Source organism: Thunnus maccoyii, chromosome 5, assembly GCF_910596095.1.
Source record: "Thunnus maccoyii chromosome 5, fThuMac1.1, whole genome shotgun sequence".
Taxonomy (NCBI): domain Eukaryota; kingdom Metazoa; phylum Chordata; class Actinopteri; order Scombriformes; family Scombridae; genus Thunnus; species Thunnus maccoyii.
The window spans coordinates 6,627,847-6,650,354 of NC_056537.1; the positions used below are offsets into that span (position 1 = coordinate 6,627,847).

At 38.1% G+C, this 22,508-nt stretch overlaps 3 protein-coding genes across 5 annotated transcripts in view; 1 reads left to right on the top strand and 2 right to left on the bottom strand.

The window, feature by feature from the left end:
* The window catches only part of cep290 (centrosomal protein 290), a 47,797-nt gene extending 38,307 nt beyond the window's left edge, over positions 1-9,490 (top strand). Inside the window, exons 42-51 of the mRNA XM_042410943.1 lie at positions 1,913-2,036; positions 3,589-3,723; positions 4,364-4,450; positions 4,678-4,842; positions 4,939-5,061; positions 5,468-5,637; positions 6,729-6,870; positions 7,515-7,588; positions 8,065-8,159; positions 8,514-9,490. Coding sequence (XP_042266877.1) covers positions 1,913-2,036; positions 3,589-3,723; positions 4,364-4,450; positions 4,678-4,842; positions 4,939-5,061; positions 5,468-5,637; positions 6,729-6,870; positions 7,515-7,588; positions 8,065-8,159; positions 8,514-8,758 — 1,360 coding nt within the window. The 3' untranslated portion in view covers positions 8,759-9,490. The remainder of the gene's footprint in view (positions 1-1,912; positions 2,037-3,588; positions 3,724-4,363; positions 4,451-4,677; positions 4,843-4,938; positions 5,062-5,467; positions 5,638-6,728; positions 6,871-7,514; positions 7,589-8,064; positions 8,160-8,513) is intronic.
* c5h12orf29 (chromosome 5 C12orf29 homolog) lies at positions 9,484-14,347 on the bottom strand. The gene is made up of 7 exons (XM_042410950.1): positions 14,133-14,347; positions 13,662-13,779; positions 13,426-13,521; positions 13,151-13,267; positions 12,384-12,581; positions 10,362-10,531; positions 9,484-10,142 (listed from the first exon to the last, which is right to left on the bottom strand). Exons 1-7 carry the CDS (start codon positions 14,220-14,222, stop codon positions 9,957-9,959), a joined length of 975 nt encoding a protein of 324 aa, XP_042266884.1. The 5' UTR covers positions 14,223-14,347; the 3' UTR covers positions 9,484-9,956.
* A 1,105-nt stretch (positions 14,348-15,452) lies between these two features.
* On the bottom strand, positions 15,453-20,651 carry lyve1b (lymphatic vessel endothelial hyaluronic receptor 1b). Of its 3 annotated transcripts, none has more exons than XM_042410949.1 (6): positions 20,536-20,651; positions 19,632-19,794; positions 17,972-18,111; positions 17,401-17,814; positions 16,956-17,034; positions 15,453-15,936 (listed from the first exon to the last, which is right to left on the bottom strand). In XM_042410949.1, the coding sequence occupies exons 1-6, from the start codon at positions 20,627-20,629 to the stop codon at positions 15,735-15,737; spliced, it is 1,092 nt and encodes a 363-aa protein (XP_042266883.1). In that variant the 5' UTR covers positions 20,630-20,651; the 3' UTR covers positions 15,453-15,734. The 3 variants fall into 3 exon arrangements, with proteins under 3 accessions (XP_042266883.1, XP_042266882.1, XP_042266881.1); XM_042410948.1 differs by having other exon boundaries at positions 15,453-15,933; positions 19,632-19,797; XM_042410947.1 differs by having other exon boundaries at positions 19,632-19,797.
* Positions 20,652-22,508: the final 1,857 nt, after the last annotated feature.

The window sequence follows — 22,508 nt, forward strand, 5'->3', positions numbered from 1 at the left end:
AAATAAAATTTTGCATAACTTAAAATTACAACAATAAAACAAAGTTTCAAAAATAGAACAAAAGTCAATTAAATAAACACTAGGGATTAATGTGGGGATAAACAAGTAATGATTAAAGTAAAACTAAAGCTGTAACATTACTCCAAATTAAAATTGAAAGCCAGATTAAAAAGATACTTTCCTTTTAAAAAATACAGAGAAAGCTTGCCATTGTAATGTCAGAGGCAGTGTGTACCACAGTTTAGGGGCATAAAAATAGAAGGCAGCCTCACCAGTACTTTTATGGGACACATAAGGAACGTTTAAAAGGGAAGCAGCAGGGGTCCTTAGTGACCTGTGTGGAACATAAAATGAAAGAAAATCTCTGATGTAGGGAGGAGCAAGGTTATTCAAAGCAAGTAAAATAACTTTAAAATCAATTCTAAAAGATACAGGTAGCCAGTGCAGTGTCTTAAGCAGTGGGGTGATGTGATCCATTTTCTTTGTTTTAGTCAAGACTCTGGCCGCAGCATTCTAGCTGTAGCTTTCTTATAACCCAAAGCGCCAGATGGTTTGTTACACAGAACCATCTGAGAAGTCGTCCTTGGAAACTGTTTGGAAAAGGGTAGGCACTTTCAAAAAAACACTCGGCAGGTGATTGGATGAACCATCTGTCTATCACCGTCTCTCACCGTCTTACCTTGCGAGGCAGCTGGATTCATCATGTGAGGATCCTCATAGGACACTGATTGGTCCGAACCACAGGTGGTTTGAACACAAGCGCATATCTTGAAGTTTGTGGTCGATTGTATCAAAAGTGCACTGAGGTCTAAGAGAAGAAGGACAGCCACGTTGTTTGTATCCACAATAATTCTCAGGTCATTTACAACTTTCAGTAGGGCTGTCTCAGTGCTGTGGTTTGCTTGATAACCAGATTGGAGTTTTTTCTAAAATGCTGTTGTTGATTAGATGAACAAGTAGTTGATTAAAAATGTTTTTTTCTAAAAGTTTAACAAGGAAAGTTAGATTAGAAATGGGTCTGTAATTGTTCAGCTCTGAGTAATCTAGATTTGATTTCTTGAGGAGAGGTTTTACCATTGAAGTCTTGAAAGCTGTGGGGACAAATAAAGACAAATAAAAGGATAATATCTTCAGTTTGAAGAGCTTTGTGAATAAACTATTTAACCTTTATATGATTTCCCTTAGTTACATTATCAGCAAACATAACATCAGCTACCATAATTATGCCAATGACAAGCAGCTTCTCATCTCACTATCCACCGATGACTTCCAACTCATAAACTCTCTAGTCAGTGTTTGGATGAAATCAACCACTGGATGGCAGCAAACTTCCTTCAGCTGAACAGGGAGAAAAGTGAGATTTTGGTCATAGGTGCTAAAGCCCAGAGACAACTTATGTGTGAGTACCTGGAGTCCAGATCACTAAAAACAAATGACCAGATTAAGAACCTAGGTGTAACCATGGATGGTGAACTCAGCTTTAAGGATCATATTAACAGCATCGTCAAGGTTGCCTTTTTCCAACTCCGAAACATTTCCAGAATCAGAGTCCCTCTTTCTCAGTCTGACTCAGAGAAACTCATGCATGCATTTGTCATGAGCAGGCTGGATGATTGCAACTCTGCGTTTATGGGTCTTCCAAACAAAACAATGCTTAGATTAGAATTTATCCAGAACTCAGCTGCGCAAGTTCTGACCAGGACAAAAAGGTCGGATCATGTAACTCCAGTCCTCCAGAACCTTTACTGGCTACCTGTTGTTTTCAGAATACAATTCAAAATCCTCCTTTTGGTTTACAAAGCACTTGCTGGTCCGGCTCCACGGAACATCTCAGACATGCTGTCAGTTTATAATCCCAGCAGATCTCCACATAATTTAGACCAAAACCTTTAGTTTCTCTTTCAACTTGCAGACAGCACCAGGCTTTACCTCGTGATGCCGCCATGGAGAATCTGACTCTGAGGAACCGCTACCTGGAGGAGAGACTCCACTCCTTAGAGAGCCAAATATCCAAAGAGCCTCCATCAAGACCCTCTGTAAGTGCTTATCAGCATACACAATATAATGACTAATGAATGTGCAACATTTATTTAGAAACACAGCATACAAAAATAAGATTTGTTCACTACTTGATCAACAAAAATAAATCAACAACAACATTCCTTCAGTTTTATTTGTTTAATTATATTACCTCCATCTTTTAATATTGTTAAAATGAAAATCAAATGTCCATATGTTTAAATATGTTGAAAAAGACAAAGGTTTTCATGGGGTGTCCTATCTTTTTTACATGACTGTATTACAAGACCTCAAGTTTATTGCAGGGAGACAGTGGAGAGTACACAGCAGGCAGTCATATTACTATATGTACTGAACATAACATGTTCACTTCTGTATGATTTAACCCTGTTCTACTTTAAGGAGCCAAAGATGTTTTCCTGTTATCTCCCCATGTATCTTTCTTTACTGTCTTTCTTTATGTATCTCTTTCTTTTCTGGATTCAATCTGATTCATTGCCTGTGAAGGACAAACGCTTCTGCTTCCAGGCTTCGAAAGGGATTTGTTCTGTCACTTTTGATATTGCGGATGGGTCATGGGAAGGAAAAACAGCACCCAGCCCTGCTAAATACTGCAGCCGCTCTGTAAGCCCTGAAGCCGATGAAGACACCTTTGACCATGAGATCGAGCCAAAGCAAAGCCAGACAGATAGCGAAACTCAAACCAGCTTTGTGGGAGCAAAGGTTTGCACTGAACAAAAGCGATCAAGTGCTGATGTGGCTGAAAACACAGATGAAGAAGACGTTGACGCAGATCAAACTGAAGAAGGTGAGAGGCCAACAGAAGCAGATAATGTAGAAAATACACAAGACGTCCCAGGTGATTCTGAACTGAGTATGATTGAAGAAAAGGAAGAACCTGAGCCTGATGATCCATCAGAAAGACCTGGATCAGTTATGTCATCCTCTGAGCCAGCTGCAGCGACGGGTGGTGAAACGAATGAAACTGTGGAAAATGAGGGTGGCGGAGAAATAGATGGTCGAGATACAGATAAAGATGATGATGATGATGTGGGAATGAGGGCAGAAGAGACTGAAGAACACATTGAACTGAAAGATAAAGCGCTTGAGACTACAAAGGAGACAACAGAGGATGATAATCCAGAACAGTCCTGCTCAGCAGATCCAGATGTTGACTCGAGCTCCATACCAAGCAAACACCTGGAGAGGTTTATCAGTAAAAAGAGGGATGATGGTGGACAAAAACGAGAAAGGAGATCTCTTAAATATCTGAAGGTACTTCAGGCCCCCGTAGTTACCCAGTGCTGTGATAGCATTGCAATAGTGGTAGCAGAACAAAACAAAGGCTTGGTAGTGTGCTGGTGTGTTCCCCTCCTGCATTGTCTGTCATGGACCAAAGGTTTCCATGGTGTTGTGTAGATAGATGAAGTTCCCGACCCAAGAAGAAGATATTTATTTAAGAATAAGGATGTTTTCCTACACTCCCTTCTGTTTTTGACGACGCAACATTTCTATTATGCCTTATTTTACTTTTTTACTCAGTGATTTTGTGTCTTTGCCCTCCTCTAGACATCAGGACGAGGCACTGGGACTCCATCACAAAGAGATCAAGACCTCCAAAAAGAAAACCTCAAGCTGGCCTCCGAGAACCTGGAGCTCCGCTTTCAACTGGAGCAGGCCAACAAAGATTTACCAAGGCTGAAGGTACACATGACCCAAATTGAGAAGCAGTTGTTCAGCTCTATATTGCTGTTTGATAGTAGTGCTGATTGTAAGGCAACTTAAAGGAGTAGTTTGACATTTTGGAAAATATTCTTATTCGTTTTCTTGGCAAAAGTTACATTTGAAAAATTGAGCAACACTTCCATGTCTGTATTTTAAATATTAATCATGATAAGCAGCTTTAACCACAGCTAAGTGTTAGCTGTAGCTTCATATTTAACAGACATGAGTATCGATCTTGTCATCTAACTCTGCACAAGAGCAAACAAGCAAATTTTCCAAAATGTCCAACTTTTGTTTCATAAACCTGTCAATTGGAGCTGTAATTTTACTCCTGTTTGAAGACATTTGTCCTATTTAAATGGTCTGTCGTGTAAATACTACATAAAAATAATTTACTTTTGCTTTCATAAGACATCATTCATTATGTAATGAGGTATTTCACTACATTTATTTCACTATCCGAACTTTAAAAACTTTAAAGCAATTTAACAAAAAATTGTTGAACTTCAACCATATATTAACTTTAAAGATAAAATATTGATTTAGGCAAGAGCAAATGTTTTTGACATTGCTTTTTTTATAATTTTATTCAGTTGGTTTTTGGGTTTTTTTTTAACAGAATCAAGTTGCAGACCTTAAGGAGATGTGCAGCGCGCTGAAAAAGGAAAAGGCGGATGTAGAGAAAAAGCTGGCCCATATACGTGGAGTATGTTAACCTCAAGTCACCTCTGCTCTTTCATTACACAATATTTGTAATAATAATGACAAAACACAGAAATGACAAGAAAAATCAACTATACATGTCCATAGATGAGGTTTAAAAAAAATCCAGTGACCTTAAAGAAACGTCTAATTTAATAAAGAAACAAATAGAAAAGAAACTGAATTGGATAACATGAACTCTGCATCCATTTGTAATGTGTTCCGCTTCAGGCTGGCCACAGCGGGAAAACAGTACCTGAACTTGAGAAGACCATCGGGTTGATGAAGAAGGTGGTGGAGAGGGTGCAGAGGGAAAATGAGACGCTGAAGAAATCTAGCGCACCTGCACATCAGGACAAGTTCTCTGCCTTGGAGCAAGAACATAAAAAACTAAAGGTTGTTGCCCACATCGTGTCTTACATGTCAAATACATTCTGCTGGAAAAGCATATTAACTACAGCTGATGGTAAATATTTTTTATTTTATTTCTAGGCTGACTTTGAGAAACTGAAGAGTCAAAGCGAAGCTGAGCTGAGTTCTAAACTTGAATCTAAAACCAAAGGATTGGAGAAAATAGTGATGGAAAATGAACGTCTACGAAGGGAGATCAAAAGGGTGATTATGATTGGTTTGTTCGCCTACATGATGTCAATATGCAAATGCACTCTGTGAAGAAAAACATCTTAATGTGTAATGTTCAGTGTTGTAAGTATTTTTTCTAAATTAGCGACTTGGTGTTTAGTAACTAAATGGTGCAAAATAGATTCAGAATTTAAAATCTAAAACATCTGTACAAATACTCAATAAAAAAAAGATAAATACAGTAAATATGGTTGCAAAAAGTTCAAAATATGTTCAAAATGTTTCATCGTGCCTGTTCCTTTATTCCTGCCTGCTTAGTGTGTTTTTATTTTCATGCCCAAAAATGTTTTTATGACGGAGGATAGAAGATGGATTTCTCCTTTGAAATAAATATTTTCATCTTGTTGTCTCACCTCGATGTTATTTTCTATCACTACAGGAAATCGAGGCTTCAGAGAGGCTGAGAGTGACCAAGACGAGTCTGGAGGTGACCAGCGAGAAGCTCGAGGCAGAGCTGGAGGAAACCAAGCAAAGGCTTCGGGCAGCTCTGTCCAGACCCGTCCCAGAGGTAGCGGACAGTAAGACCTGGAAGGCGTCTGTGGTAACGAGGTCAGCAAACTGCTTTTAACACAAACCTTAAGTGGTTTCACCAAACAGGCGATTCTAGGTTTTGTTTTCTTTGACATCATTAGTGCTAAGTGTTGTTTTTCTGCTGTTTATGTTGATGAAATTTGAGTTTTTGTGGCTGACTGTCAGCACTGATGCTAAGTACTAGGGATGGGCAATATGACAATACTGTACATACGGTGAGACCATTTGTTAATATCTGGAGATTTTGTTGTATTTTATTGTGGTAGCTATCCCTTTAATATCCATGGGTTTATTAGGACATCGTGGATGATGTTGCAAATCAATTAGCAGCACTGATTAATATGAGTTTTGCATCGATGTGATGATGTACTTTGATTCGTCAGGTATTTTGTTTGCTGGATTGGCCAAAAAAGTCTGGTTATTTAATCCATCATAAATGTATCTGTTGATTTTCCAGAAAATACACAAAAAAATCACAACACATATACAATGACTGAGGATTTTATCCATATTACCCACTGCTACTGACTCCCCCTTTTATTCCAAACATAATGCTGTAGTCACTTCTGGAAATGTAAAACTTTTCTGCCAAGAAAAGTCTTACAGTGGCCGTTTAAGAGCAAAAAAGCCAGATATTCCCAAAGTTTCAGCTTTTAAATTAAGGGTTTTTCCTTATGTAATAGCAAACTGAATATCTTTAGGTTTTGGATTGTTGCTCAGACAAAACAAGCTACTAATATCAGCACCTAAGGCTTTAGGATATTGTGATTTTTGACAATGTTCAGACATTTCATAGACCAAACAATAAAATGGATTAACTGGAAAATGATCAGCAGAATAATCGACAATGAAAAAAAATGTTAGTTGCAGCACCACAATTGAGTTACAGCTATAGACAGTAGCACACAGTCCACTGCATTTGTTCTCACTGTTTGGGTTCTGGTTCTTATTATGTACAATCCAGTCCATAGCCTCCTTCCCATCAAGGCTTTCCCAGGTGGCTCGAAGATTCAAACCCTTGACCATATGTCCTCCACTTGTAGAAGCTCCAGGCTACGAGTACAAGTTTATAGAGTGCGAGCCAATGATTGTTTCACTTCCATCTGCAGAATGTTTGAGAACAAGATGAAGGAGCTGGAGAAGGAGCTCTCCCAGAAGACCTCCAGCCTCTCAGAACTTAAACAACAGCTGAAGGAGGTGAACGAACGCGAGGAGAGAGCTCAAATTAGCATACGGACTCTGGAAGATCAGGTACGGGCTACATAACAGTTTAATTTAAAAATAACTGTCGGCGTGCTGCCATGGTCTGCTAATTAGCCCGCTGAGACTTCCTGAATAAGTGATTTTTTTTTTTCTTTTTTGTCAAGTATAGATCAAAAGCTTTACTATAATGATGAGTTTTAGTCTCTTGGGACAAATGACAAGCATGATTTTGGCTCCTAAAGCTTTGTTTAATCTTGCTGCTTGTTTAAAGAGGAGTTATTACAGAAAACAACACTTGTCTAGTCTTTGGGTGAATTTTGAAGTTGCTGTAAGAGATGTTATTGAAGAGCTTTTGAAGCATGAAGCTTGCATTTCCTGTGATTAACTGCACCACATGAAGAAGCCAACCTTAACTGCCCCTCAGTATGATGTCACAACTAAAAAACTAAAAATGCAGTAGGTAATTTTTCATGTTTATAGGCGTGAAATATAATCTGTTAGGTCAGCTTGAAATCAGATATCTTCCACTGAAACAGAACAAAAATGTGCTTCATAGACACACAATAATGATACAAATAACTCACAAAAATAACCCCCCATTCAAGCCTCGCTTTTCTCTTGTACAGCCGACCTGCCGCCTTCGTGAGAAGCATTTTAACTGTATTGCTGTTTTGGGTTTGAAACTTCCACAGGTCGACATGTTGAAAAGCTTCCCTACTGCTGCGAAGACAGGAGCAGGACTCTCGAAGGAGTTCCAGGCAATGAGGTACAGTATGTAAAACTATATGTACTGTCTGTGATGAATAATGGTGATAATGTTTTATGTTGTAGGTGAAGCTACCATCTGGACCAGGACACACTTCTAACATCCATGAAAAATGATGTTAAGGGCAATGAATGTTCCACTGTACTGTATTACATCAACTTCTGCCTGTAAAACGTGTGAAACAAAACCTTAAATTTTGTCAGATTTACATTAGTTTGCTTAGAATAATTAATTTAGATGATAGAAGTTTGTAAAATACCATGATTACATCAATTACTGTCACTGTTTACCCAGCAAACACAGTTTTTTCATACGTGATTGAGACAAATAATTACGCTTTGGAAAGTTTAGCGGTGTTTGCCTGGTGACGAGCAGTAATTTCCTGTCAGGATCTCATATTCTTTGCCGGGATTGTTTAACTTGTGGAGTCGATAACTTTGCTTTTGATAAAATTCTACATGTTATTTTATCTGAAGATTGGTCAACAGTGAGCTGGAGAATGAGAACGCAGAACTGAAACAAAGGCTGAGTGAGTACAGCGGGCGATATGGTGAGACATCCACTAAGCAAGGTGAGACTTTGATTTTCTAGTAATTTTTTTTTTTTAATCAAAAAACGTTTTATAAATCCTAATTTTGACTGTATGACAACAAATGACAAGAGTGACAAGTTTGTTGTCAAGTGACAAATAGTAAAGCTTGTGAGGATTGTTCAGTTAAGTTACTTATAATAGTCATAGAAGAAAACGAGCCACAAATTTCTGATTAAGCAATGAATTAGTTGATTGGCAGAATATTCATCTGGCTTTTCCAGTATATTCAAGCAACTTTGCGTCTCAATGTTTAAAAACATCTAATATCTGTTATCTGATTTTAACTATTTAAAGGAAGAGGAATCATTAAAGTTTTCTCTCTTTTACTTTTAGATTCCAGGAAGCTCAAAACTCTTCTGCAAGCAGCAGAAACGGAGAAAACCAAACTTCAAACTGAAGTCAAAAAGCTGAAGAGAGAACTGGAGAACTTTGACCCTACGTTCTTTGAAGAGATCGAAGATTTAAAATACAACTACAATTTAGAAGTCAAGAAGAACATTTTGCTGGAGGAGCAGCTGAAGAAGGTTTGCGATCAGTTTGGCGTAAAAGCTGAAATTCCCAGCGTGTCCATCAGTTAACATCAGGGTGACTGTGCCTTTTAACTGAATGACTTTTAATGTTGTCAGTCTTTAAAAGTGGACGTTGTCCTGAACTTTGCAGGTAACTTTCAGTTTACATCTTGAGGGCAAAGATATTGAACCTCAAAACTATTTTGGTATCATCTTAAGTGTGTCAGTAGTTCTGAGCTTTCAGCAGTTGTCAAACTGGAAGTTGGCATTGAATGTCTGTTTACTTTATTCTTATATAGTTCAAGTTTTCCATCAGAATTTGGCCATTTTTAAGCTGCTTGTGACAATATTTCATTTAAGAACTATTTGAGCTTTTTTCATCAAATGAAATGAAAAAGTTTGTAGATTTTATTTTTTCAAAAGGTATCGTTGGATTGTCCAAATGTTGTCCATCCCTATAGAGATCCCAAGATCACAGTAAAAAAAAGACCATTTGTACTTGAGATATACAATATTGATATAAAAGCAAGATTGTCCATTCAATCATGTTTAGACGATGCAGTTTGAAATCTTACAATTACACCTCTAAAGCAAATTCCTTGGAAATTTAATGAAATAGTAAAGTGATGTAGGTCCTTTAGTTTCTTTCATAAAGGCAGCTGTTTTATTTGAATACTGAGTTCTTGGTTTGGTTGATATATGTATAATGTAGCATATTTATGAGATTTCTTTATATTTGTACAGTTCTGACATATTGTGCTTCTATATATTTACCAATAAAGCCGTTTTCATAGAACTTTACATACTGTGTCATTTATTCTCACATAGCAATGAAACAGCTGTAACATGCAGTATTTACAATTTAATAAAAGGAACATTTAAGAAACTTTAAGTGCTAAAAATGTCCAGTTGGTCTTTTTTTTTTTTCTTAAAACTGAAACCGTACACATTTCTGCAAAGAAAATAGCAAACTGTTTTCAGCCTATAAGACACCCCACTGTTCCCGTTTAGAGCAGAAGATTTACCTCATGTCACAGGTTTGATCCCCTCCTGCTCACTCGATGTAAACCACTCCGATTAAGACTTTCAGCTAAACGTCATATATCTCTATCCAAAGAGATAACCCGTCATCCTGCATCAGTGTATTTCAGACAAATGTAGTGCTTTTAACAGAAAACTTTAAATCACTTGTGTTGAATTACTGGCGGAAATATCGAGCAGCTGTTGGGTCATCGCAGCACGACTTTTTTATCTTCTCGGGCTGGATTTACAGGTCATACTGGATGTCCTGAAGCTGATTGAAACAGTGTCCGTTAAGTCTTGAGAAGGATGTGAACAAGTCCTTGCTGTTGTTATACTCATCGACCATCCCGTCGACGTGAAGGACCACCGGCTTGTTGCCCAGGCAGGTTTCCCCGTCTGGCCACCTGAGCCCCAGGTGGTGACGATGAACCTGCCGACACGACGACCACAAAATGTTCAATAAACATGTTTTGAATATTAGCTTGCGCTGCTTCATCTGTCTATTGATTGGTCTACTGTATATATATATAATATTTGATGTGTTTTTAAATCAGTTAACAGGACAATTAATGGACATTGTTCAAATACTGTCAGTTAGGGAATCATCTTGATCAACGCTGCAGACAGACTGTATCTGAAGTCATCTTACCTTAATGAGTGTGCCGTCATTGCAGTGCCAGACGATGCCCTCGACCCGGCCCTCGGGACTCTCCTGGAACCAGGAGCACAGCTGCTGGAAGTCCACTGGAGGAGGGTTTCTGATTCGAACGCTCCCGTGTGACACCAGGCAGTGGACAGGCTGCTTCTTACTCCCCAAACCTGTTAGTACAATAAAACTTTGTGTTACAATGCAGGAAAATACTGACACCAAAGGCAGACACAAGCGTTTGACCGATTATGATATATTTGTTGTCAATATATTCAGTATTCACTTTCATGTTTCCTCACGTCCTCATTTTAAAGGATAGGTTCACATTTTTATCAAGTCTGTCTTAAAATAGTCAGGTGCCGAAATGCACATTGATATGTTTTTCTTGCTGTAATCATTCCTGCTGCTCATACTGACTATTAGAAGATCCCTTTATAATGTATTTTCAGTGTAAGTGATGAAGGACAGGATCCACAGTCCTATTTCTCAGCAAAAATGTATAAAACACTGTCCATCAAGACAGAAAGATGTTTTTTACTGCAAAAAGACTTAAGTTACGTTCACACTGCAAGTCTTGGTGCTCAATTCAGATTTAATGCTCAGATGCAGCCGGTGTGAACTGGTCACAGTCCTGATCTGAACTTCATGCACAAAAGAACAATAACACAGATGTCACACACAGCACACTGTCATATGGAAGTAAACATGCAGGCCGCTGAATGTGCTGATGGACAGTGGAAGCCAGCGAATTCATGAGGATGAAGAGAAAGAGAGCCAAATCTTTAAATTATGGCTTTTTGTGGAGCAATGGCTGCTACTTCTATACCGACGTGTGTGTGTGTGGATGCGAAGTCTGAGCCAGAAGTGGTGGGACTGTGATGTGAACGGCTTGACAGAAATAGATTTCATCCAAAACCTCAGGATGTCAAGGGGCTACTTTTAACTACATCTGTCAGAGCCTCTTTACAAGACTCTCAGTACAGGTGACCCATCTCCCCGCTAAAGCACGTAGGACTCGGGCTGTATTGGCTGGAGTGATGCACGAATTCCAATATGACTGTTCAGAGTAAGGTTGCATTGCAAAGAAAAATCAGACCTGTATCTGATTAAGAACCACATATGAAAGTGACCCAGATCAGAATTGAAAAGGTCAGATTCCATGTGACTTGTGCTGTTCACACTGTTATGAAAAAAAAAAAACAGATCTGAGTCACATGTGAGCAAAAAAAAAAAAAAAAAAAAAAAAAAAACAAATTTGGGCCACTTTAGACTGCAAACAAAGACTGTTGAAGCTTCATATTAGCTTCAGATAAAATACATTTTAGCTTAAAACAAGGACTGTGGATTTTGTCCTCCATCACTTACATTGTAAGCACATTTGGAGGGAATTATTTAATGTCCAGTATGGACAGGAGGAATGATTACAGCAAGAAAAACCTGTTTCAATGTTCATACAGACACCTGATTGTTGTTTCAAGAAAGACTTGAAAAATGTGAACCTGTCCTTTAAGGTTTAAAGTATAATGTAGAACTGATGAACATATTCAGTATACATCTGCACTGTGAAACCAGTTAAGGTTCCCTTGATATCAAAAACAAGACACAGATAGCCAACTATACGTCACAGTGGTGTCACATTGTTCCTGTTGAACACTACGTTAGCTCATATATTGTTTATGTTTCACCATTATAAAAACACAGAAATTGAACTGGACACAGTTTAAAAAAACATTTTTGGACAGATTTGTAAGGACTTAGATTGATAATTTTTGTCCCACAAGAACAATAAATTTTGGACGCCTCAGACACTTAAAACGCAACCTTGTTCGCCTTGTTCAACAGCCACAGTGTTATTCAAAGGGTGATAGAATAACATGAACATCTGTACAGTATACAGCAAGAAAAATAAAAACATGACATTGACAAAAAACAGCTTACAGTTAAACAACTATTCGTTCAAATGTTACCCTCCCTAGATGTAAGCTTTAACAGTCACTGAAAGAAAACGCTGTGTCATATTACCGTAAGGGTTTCCGTTAACGTTGGTTCCGATGAGCTCTAGCGTTTGTTCCAGGAGGTCGGCCAACGGGACCGCTGCGATTTCCAGCACGTCTTCATCTTCAGCGCCGGGCCTGAGAACGAGAGCCGCCCCGACTTCATAATCCACCACAGAGGAGTGCCAACAGTACTGCTTGTTGTCCTTCTCCACTGGAACCCAACCTGAACGTTCACAAGGACCGAATCACACCGTCATCAACGACATTTAGACACACGTTGATCGTTTACGTGTTAGACGGTTCTGGTTGCTGTCCTCACTGAATTCTCTTTATTTCATCTAAGGACACCAATTCTGAGAAATCTTTGACAGTACATATGATTGATTTCTACCTAATTTTATATGAGTCTATAATGTAAGTTAATGTATTTATTAATATACTTCTCTTCCCTTATCTGTCTGCATAAGCTGCAGTCAGTCAGCAAGGTCATTTAAATTCTAAAGTCTAGTTGATGCAATTACTGCTTACACTGTTCTGGGCTGCAGGTTGTGTACATTGATATATTATATATATATATCTTTAATGGTGTTACTGGTTGTTATTTATATGTCACTAACTGATAAACTGTGATAATCATTAAAAGATCCAATATTCCATGAATTATGACTGACAGGACTTGTAATAGTACATCAGCAGTAAAGTCTTTTTTTTAACTGAAACTACCTGTTTGAAGACAACATCACCATATTACTCAAGTGGTTATAAACCAGAATATGTAAACTTCAAAAGGACCTGGAATGTGTCCATGTTCATCAGGTACTGGTTGGCCGTTGTGATGTTTGACCCTGTGGGCTGGGATCCACGTCTCTGGAACCATCTTGAAGTCTTCCTCTACGTTCCATGTGAAACCTGAAAAGGAACACAGAAACAATACAAAATAAAAAAAACAGTTGACATCTAGTGAACAAAAGTATTGGGCCAAAAAAAATTGGAGAAAAAAGCAAGTATGCAATGAGGAAATTAGGTGAAGATTCGTACTTATACTTTTATAAATGAAGCTAAAAGACCTTTACAGCTCCTGTGAGAATGCTGATACTTTTTGAATCTCTTCTCAGCCTGTTTGTTGGGTTTCCTGTCGAGTCGAGCCCAAAGGTACGGTTGCCCTACAGAAAAAGAATCAGTTCACACCTTCACAGGTTCAGGATTTGTAGTCATATGACACCAGTATCAATGCCTGTAAGACTGCTGCACTATTCACTCAAAATACTCTAAAACATTGAGCACACTCCAAACACAAGCTCACCTTTATAAACTGTGACATAACAGCAGGTGCCGTCCAATTTCTCTGTGGCCAGTGCACAGTCAATATTTGCCTCCAGAGCTACTGGGTTCACATTTTCAGTGGCAACAACCTGAAATTGCTGAAAACAGACAGAGATGTTTGACCATAAACAGTAAATTTCAACAGGAGCAAAGAAAAAAAGCTAAACATCAGCTTTAAAAGTGTCATCCTGATACTGTTGTTTTAAGACAGACTTGAAAATTTGTGAACTCATCCTTTAAACACTGGACTTCTGCGGCAAAACTAATTAGGTTGTATGACGTCACCTCACATGCTGTAACTACGTTTGCAAACAACACAACGTTACCGCCGAGGAGGTTTGGAAGAGGACATGTTGTTCATTTAGATAACGTAATGATGACATATTGTCGTCATGCCCCCATGTTTGCAGCATCTGCTTCATACTGTTTAGCATCAATGGCTGCTGCTCACCTGACAGTCGCGTTTTCTGGACTGTTCTTCCTTCACCTCCGTTAGGAAAACACACGGTATCTTCTGCTGAACCGAGCCCAGACGTCGCATTTTTAAATATATGTTTATTTCCACCTATAATACTTCCGTTATATTTACCTTTATCGCTCCGCGGAGCAGGGTTTTTTTTTTTGCACGCTGTTTTAGCTAATACGGTTGTCATTACCGGTCACGTGACGTGAGGTGGGCGTGTCTAGATGGTAACCCTAGATTTGCGAAAGATCTCGCGAGAGTGATCATTTTAACCTAAACTATGAGTTTTCCCTGATCTTAACTAAGTGTCTTTTGTGCCTAAACCTAACTAGACCTTAACTATGGTATTGTCACATTATAAAGCATAATTATTTTGTACGATGGCGAACAATGCGCACAAATCTCGCGATAGTTCCGCAAATCGGAATCAATCAATCAATAATAGGGTTACCACCCGGACACGACCACGTGACGTGATGCGCCTCTTGTTCTTGTCATTTTTGTCGGTTGACAAACAAAATGGTCCGTTAGCGGCATCGTGTGGATAGAAATGTTTTCATTTTCTCTAATTAAAATCCAATCAGTATGGCTTGTATGCAGAAAACAGCTATATGAAATAAAAAAAATATATAGGCTGTTACAAAATTCGTTCATAATATGTCTTATGTTAAATTGAAAAAAGTGGTAAAAGTGTCTGAATCATGAGCTTTTCTTTTAAACATCAAATATCTGTTTGATTAAAATTCATTATTTGTTTCTCTGGGCTTGATTTAACTCTTTAGGCCATGTGACAAACACAGAGGTTCACTGGGGTCTAGCTCTATGAAAAATGAGCTGAAAAATGATACTGCAACAGTTCCAGTTAACTGATAGGCAGGTTGTGGTTTCAGTATTGTTCAAACAATCAATCAATTGACGGAAAATGTAGAGAGTTTACGTCTGTTTAAGTCTGTAATGAAGCCTAAAAGCCAAACATTTATGGGTTCCAACTTCTCTGATGTGACGGTTTGCTGCTTTTCTCTATTTTAAATTGAATATGTTTGGATTTAGAAATGTTGGTAAGATGAAACAAGCAAGCTGACGATGTTATTTTACCCTTCACTATTTTTGACACACATTTAAACGGTTAATCAAAAGCACAAAAATAATACTTTAAGCAGTGATGTAAATAATTATACAGGCAAGATGATGATACTGTAAAATCATAGAAATGTGTCTGAGAAATGTGTTTGGCTGTTGAGCTGATTATGAATATGATTTAAAACAAAATTCCAACACACAATTTGATGGAAAATTAAGTGCATTTAATGAAAAAAAAATTATAAACACGATCTTTAGGCTATGAGATAAAATCCTACGTCCTTGCACACAAAACACAGAGGAACATACAACTGAATAAGGTTTGAAGAAAAGGCTGTATAATCTATGTGCATATTTACTATGACTTTGAAAAGCAAAATAAACCATTCAAAGCAAGTAAATCCTCCATTCTGTCAAAGACTAGATCGTTTTCTGACATTAATCAGAAAACGCTGTGGTATCAATTCATACGTTCCTCTGTAGAAAATCCCCTTCAGAAAGATCACAAAGCTACTCCGCAGAGTTTGTTTTGATGTCTGGATTCACAAACAGCATGACGTCACTGGAGTACTTCCTGTCTGTTTCTTCTCCGTCGTCTTCCTCCTCTGCTCCTTGTTGACCGTGAAGGTCCATCTCACTGTCGGTGTGCTTCCACATCTCCGTCTCTATGTCGTCCTTCTGCTGCCCCTGAGACCGACAGTGGAAAATACTCCTTTTCCAAAAAAAAGAGAGAAAAAAACATAACACACATTTTTTTTAAAAGCATTTGGAATACAGTATAAACATTATTGAGACTGTAAGATAATTTTCCTCTCCAATATCAGTTTGTTAAACTGCCTTTGGCTAAATGTAACTAATACTAAGTTTTGTAAACGTGTGGAAAACAGTAGTAAATCGAGTGCATCAAGAATCAAAGAAGATATTGCTTAAGTTGCATCTAGTCTATGAACAGTGGAGAAATTCATCTTTTCTATCCTGCAGGATGATACCAAATTATTGTTTTGCATTTATTCTTCTATATTCCACACACACAATTAGGTTCTTCTTAATATAACATTGTTGTATATGACATGTTTTATCAAAGCTGAATATGTTTTTAAAGGATAGCTTCACAATTGCTGTCGTAAAACATTATTTGAGTGCCCAAATGAACATCGAAATAGCCATAATCATTCCTCATGTTCATACTAACCATTAAAGGATCCCTTCATAATGCACTTAAAATGTAAATGATGGGAAAAAAATCCACAGTCCTTTAAAAGTTTATCTGAAATGAATATGAAGCTTCAACTATCCAAATTAATCAAATCAACGTTACAGTCTTTTTAGTGCCAAGGTTCCTCTTTTTGTTACTATACTTCCACTGCAGCTCAACAGGGAAACACAAAGAGGGAATTTGATGCTAAAAAGGTTGTAAATGTGGCAGATATCCACTTGATATGACTAACACATACTGCTGAAGCCTCATATAAACTTCAGATTAATGTTTAAATGCACTTTTTCACAAAATGACTGCGTGAACACACTAGACCAGATAGATTTTGGCCCCCATCACTTACATTGAAAGCACATTTGAAAGGGATCTTTTAATAACCAGTATGACCAGGAGGAATGAATTACAGTGAGGAAAACCTCTTTCACTGTTCATATGGACACCTGACTGTTGTTTTAAGACACACTTAAAAAAACTGTGAAACTGTCCTTTATTGCAGGACTTGAAAAATGACTTACAGTTTGTAGTACCAGACAGCACCTGCTGCAGTCAGAATCAGAAGGATGATGCCAAGGATGATGATCACTATAGTAACAGCTGAGGGAAACATGCAAAAAAATGATGAATGATTACCACTAATTCTATCATATTTATATTTTATGGCCATCAACTTATGCCATAAAGGGAAAATCTATGTCTTTTAGGTCTTTGTCTTTGCAAGAGTTGTCAATTGAACCAAAGTTGGTGGAACTGAAGGCAATAACATCCGCCCACCCACGCTCCAGACCTCCAAATCTATTGCACTGTAATGTGATAATAATTTTCACAACAGAGAGGAGTAATTAATCTAATCAGAGCAGAGAATTTTGCCTCTTCTTTAAAAATCTGAAACAACAGAAAGTTACAACCACCATGTGCAGGTGTCAAAAAACAGTAAAAAAAACAATTCGGTCAAAGACGTACCTCCTAAAGAAGGCTTTGCAGAGCTCACAGTCTGCAGCGGCACCGATTCAGAGGAAACAGAGAAATTGGCGGCGTGAACAGAAGTTGAAGAGGCAAAATTAGTAACAGCAGGTGAAGAAGTGATGAGGTTAGAAAGAGAAGTAGAAGTACGGGTGGAGACAGGTTTAAGAGGAGGGGAGGTGGGGGAGAATCCAGTTGAAGGTGTTGTCATGAACAGGAGAGTAAAGGATGAGGTGAGAGGTATATGTTGAGGGGATTCTGTTGTTTTTGGCTTCCTGGAAGATGGAGACTTGGTTGTTAATCTGAGCAGAGGTGTTGCAGCAGATCTTGAGGTTTGGGTCAGTGCCACCAGTGATTTAGAAAATGAGGAGGTTTGTGGGCTGGCTGTTGATGTTTTTGGAGATTTCTCTAAATCTGCAAGTGGTGAGAAGAAAAAAGATTTATGTTTTAATCAAGCTCAGTAAATCAGAAACCGATAATGGATTTTTAGAAGTTCCCATTAAACTTGAAATAGTTACTTATTGAGTATACAAGGGAGTATACAGTATACAGCGCAGTAAATATACAATACCTGATGCATTAAAACAGAAGACACCAAACTTTTGATCTGCTCTTGCGTACCACAGCACCACCCCAGTTTTTCCCTTTCCACAATTTTTATCAGCTGTTATTCGTGGGATGACCGCGACCTGTCCATCTATCCAGCCGAATCTGTTAGAATAATAAATAAAGTGCACATAATAAAATTAATAGATTGATGAAAAAGTATTTCAGTTAACTCTGTAGAAATAAGCTTCTGTAAAGATCAGGAGGGAATCACTGTAAGTCAGCACAAGTCAAGTCAGACTGTTGGTGAACTTGCATTAATCTTTGCTAAAGCTCAAAATCAGTGATGAATGCACTGACTCCAGACTCTGTTTAGCCTTCTTTGACCTTTGCTGTTTTATGCTGATAATGAAGATCAATCTCTGAAGGAATATCCTCATTTTTCATGATTCCACAGTTTCTGAGAATAGAATAGATCAAAGATCATCTTTCTTCACCTTTGATCTGCAAAATCTGCTCACTCAGCCAATGGAACAGTGTTATCTTGATGCATCTTGTGTTCAGAAATAAAATGTCATTACTCTAGCTGGGTTTTGCTTTGGTCTTTACAGGCTATGTCTAGTGGCATGCATTGCTGTATGCATGTCTTTTGTTATATTAGCAACCTTTTGATACTCCCACTTGGGGGCACCAAAGTTGGTTCAAATCCTTCACAGAGTGACTTTAAAGGGAACGTATCGTGCACATTTCCAGATCTATATTTTTATTCTGGGGTTATACTGGAATATCTTTGCATGATTTACAGTTCAAAAAACTTGTTATTTAACTTATACTGGTCCTTCATGTAGCCCCTAAGTTCAGCCTCTGTTTGAAACAGGCCATTTTAGCTCCTGTCTCTTTAAGGCTCCCCTCCCCAGGAACCCACTCTGTTCTGATTGGCCAGCTCCGGCTGCTCAGAAGGCTACATAAACAAACAATAGTAATAGGATTTCACTTCTTTTTCTTGTTCTTTTCTTGAAATGGAAACTTCTCAAATACATCCGTACATGTTTGAGCCCAAACTCGATCTGAAATATGTGAGTGGACAACGAGAACAACTCACGGATCAACCTTAGCAACAAAGACTACAGGACAGACGGCTGTTTGTGGACATGCACATGAGGAAGTAGAGGTAACATTGCAAACAAAGAGCTCAAAGCAGGCTGAAGCCTGGAATTTTTACATACGTTCACCTCAAGTTTTGAAACTTTGACCATGTTTAACATAGACATCTGACATTATAAAAATATAAAAATAACATAAAATCACAAAAAGTATTATATGTCCCCTTTAAAAATGTTACAGCTCCACAAAGGACAAGAGCCTGATTTACATCACAGTCATCCAAATCTGTTCAAGGGTCTGTTTTTAGGCTTTAGGTGCATTTTAGGTGCAGTATACAAGTACTGACTGAAGATACAGTACATAGGATCTTTTAAAATAAATAGTATTCCACTCTGCCATAGATAAAAAAAATAAATCCTATTGCTGGAATTTTCCTGGCATTAAAAAGGTCAAACTCAAAGGGACTGAATGTCATCTCAATTTATTAACTATCAACAGGAGGAATCTTCAACACTTATATGGATCAAACACTGAACTTCCTTCTCCTGCAAAACAGCAGTCACCAAATGCTTTCAGCCTACTTGCACATCTCCAGTCCACGCTGCACTGCTCGCTCTATCTGGGTTCGTGTCGCTATGGTGACGTTCAGAGATAGGCAGGCGGCTTTGGCAGCAGTGAAGTTGAAGGTATACTTTCCTCCTTCGATAAGCATGAAGACTCCGGCAGCTCTCTGACTTTTAGGGACTGCTGAAATTTTGTAAAATACAGAATATATGTACATAATCTTTATTACACATTTGGAACGCATGACACAGCAACACCAACATCTTACACTCTTATGCAGGCTTATGTTGTACTCTTATCCAAACAGCCATATACATTTTGGGATAGATAATAAATACATAATGTCAAAAATGTCTTTTATACATCTCTTATAAAACATTTTTTAAACTTTTCCTACAGTCCTTTCAAACTTGTGATGACTAAATGACTTGTGATAATCTTGTCAATTCAGAGTTAAAGCATCCTAACATACACTATATATTTTATTATAGACTATATGATCTATAGATGCAGCACATAACATAAGCACACAGGCCACAGATTACCTCCTAATTAACATTTTCCACATTGAACTCATGATATTTGACAATTTGACATTTTTTATGTATTTTTGAAGCCGTCATTGGACGGAGGGTGTAGAATAAGCTTAACTTCTTGATTGTCACACAAAAAGCAACCACAAGTATAAAAGTTATACTGAGTCACATAGCTTAAAAATATTACTTTAACTAAAAATGGTCATGTATGAAAAATTAAAAAGGTCATAAAGAAAGTCTAAAATAAATGTTTAAAATGTTACACATTCATGCATTGGTAATCTATTACAGTACACCAGTAATACAAAAAATAAAATAGAAGATAGATTTTCTAAATTTGCCAGTAAGTGTGGCCCTTCACCTACACTAGAAATAAACAACTTACCTTTAATTAGACTGGAGCCAGATGCCAGTGAAAAGACTGCAAAAGACAGAAGTAGGAACTGAGTAAAAAGCAAAAATCTTGCCATGTTTAGCATAAAATATATATAGCTGAAGTGGTCGAAGATGAAGAACCAAATAAAGCGAACGTAGGGGAAAAACTTTACAACGAATGTGATGTGGAGGAGAAGAGGAAACAGGAAGCAGAGGTCAAATCTGCTTGATGCCCCGTCATGAGATAACAGACACATCGTGCCACCGGAGAAAGACCTTGACTGCAGCTCTCAGTGTGTTTGATTGAAAGCATTGTTTTGGTTATTAAATCACACATTCACTGCACTACACTAGTTAAAAATGAAAACAAAATTGAGGATTTCCAGGAAGTGTTAAAGGAGGATGACAGGAAACATTAGCTTTAAAAAAAACGCCTTAAGAGGAATAAATAAAAGAAGATGATCCTCTTAGCATTTATAAAGAGATGATGTGGGCCAGGTTCTTTCACGCTGCTCTATCAAACCAGTTCCGCCTCAGCCAAATATGGATGAAGCATGAAACAACTTTAAAATTATATTTTCTTTTTTTTTCAGTGGTTTAGTGTTTTTCTGCTTTGCCAGCATCTATTATCCAGAGGTACGTTTCCTCTGACAGACCGGTCGCAAAGGGAACTTCCTCCATACTGTTCCTGTGCTTCTGTCAATTCTTTTCTCTCTTTTCTTCTCTATAATCATCTGTAGATCCTTTGTTCTCTGTTAAACAATGGTATTTTTCTACAATATTTCTGCTGCATCATGTCGCTCTCTGGCCTAGCGGAAAAGTGTTCAGCCCTTCTTCCTTTTGTTTCAAACCAACACATTGGAATAGCGGTCTTTCCTATGGCACACATCAAAGAACCGATTAGAGACAACATGCAACAATCTGCCTGCATGTTCAGTGTGGGTGAAGTAGTGGGGCAATAAACCTTTAACCCTGAGTAGTAACAGGGCACATTCGTTCCATACAACATTGTGATCACTTTAACTCTTGTGTTTCGTTACCTTTGCTTCCCCATTGTTTGATGAGCCCCGTGCTAAAGGTGTCAAAATAATAAGAAATTATTTTTTCTCTTCAGCTTTTTTACCTTCTCTTCTTACCCAATATGTACAAACGTGGTAAACTTTTGACCCAAAGTGAGCTTGTACATTTGGTAAAGGTGACAAAGCATTGTTATTACACCAAATAAGCAAATATTTCATGTTTTATATGTTATATAGGCTATAAATGAACAAATACATTTATTTTGTTTGCCAAAAAGTCATTCACAGATAAATATACAGTATGTCATCCAACATATTGTAAAGATGTTAGTGGTTTTGGGAGACAAATGACGTCATCCTGCTGATAACTGCTGATAGTTGTGTCAGATCAGAAAACACTTCATCATGTTGTTTAATTTGAAGGACTTGTTGACATTTTATCATCTCTTCTCAGTCCATACTGATAAAATATGTCTCTTCCATCATTTAAATCCAGTGACAGTTCTTGACATGATTCTTATGTCAAGTCAATCTGACAACTGTCAAGTCAACCCAACAACTGAAGGAAGCCCTGCCTCTAAGAAACGAGATAAGTTGGGTGTAGAGGTCCTCACTCCAAGCAAAGATTTTGCCCTGAAGGTCTCAATAGATTGTAGAGACACTTTCACATGGTTGGGATTCCAACGCTGGTGCTGGGAAAGGAGACTAGACCCCCTGACATATGCAGTGGGAGAGGTTATTTCCTTTCTACAGTATCTGGTGGAAAAGGGGCTTTCTCATGTCACTTAAAAAGTGTATGCAACAGCTATTTCCTCCTGTCATGAAGGTTTTGGTGACAGACCTGTTTTGGCCCACCCCCTCGTGAAACGTTTCCTACAGAAGATCAGGAGACAACACCCAGTGACACGTGTCTCCACCCCCCCCCCCCAGTGGGAACTACCATTGGTGGTCGAGGCCCTAGTGA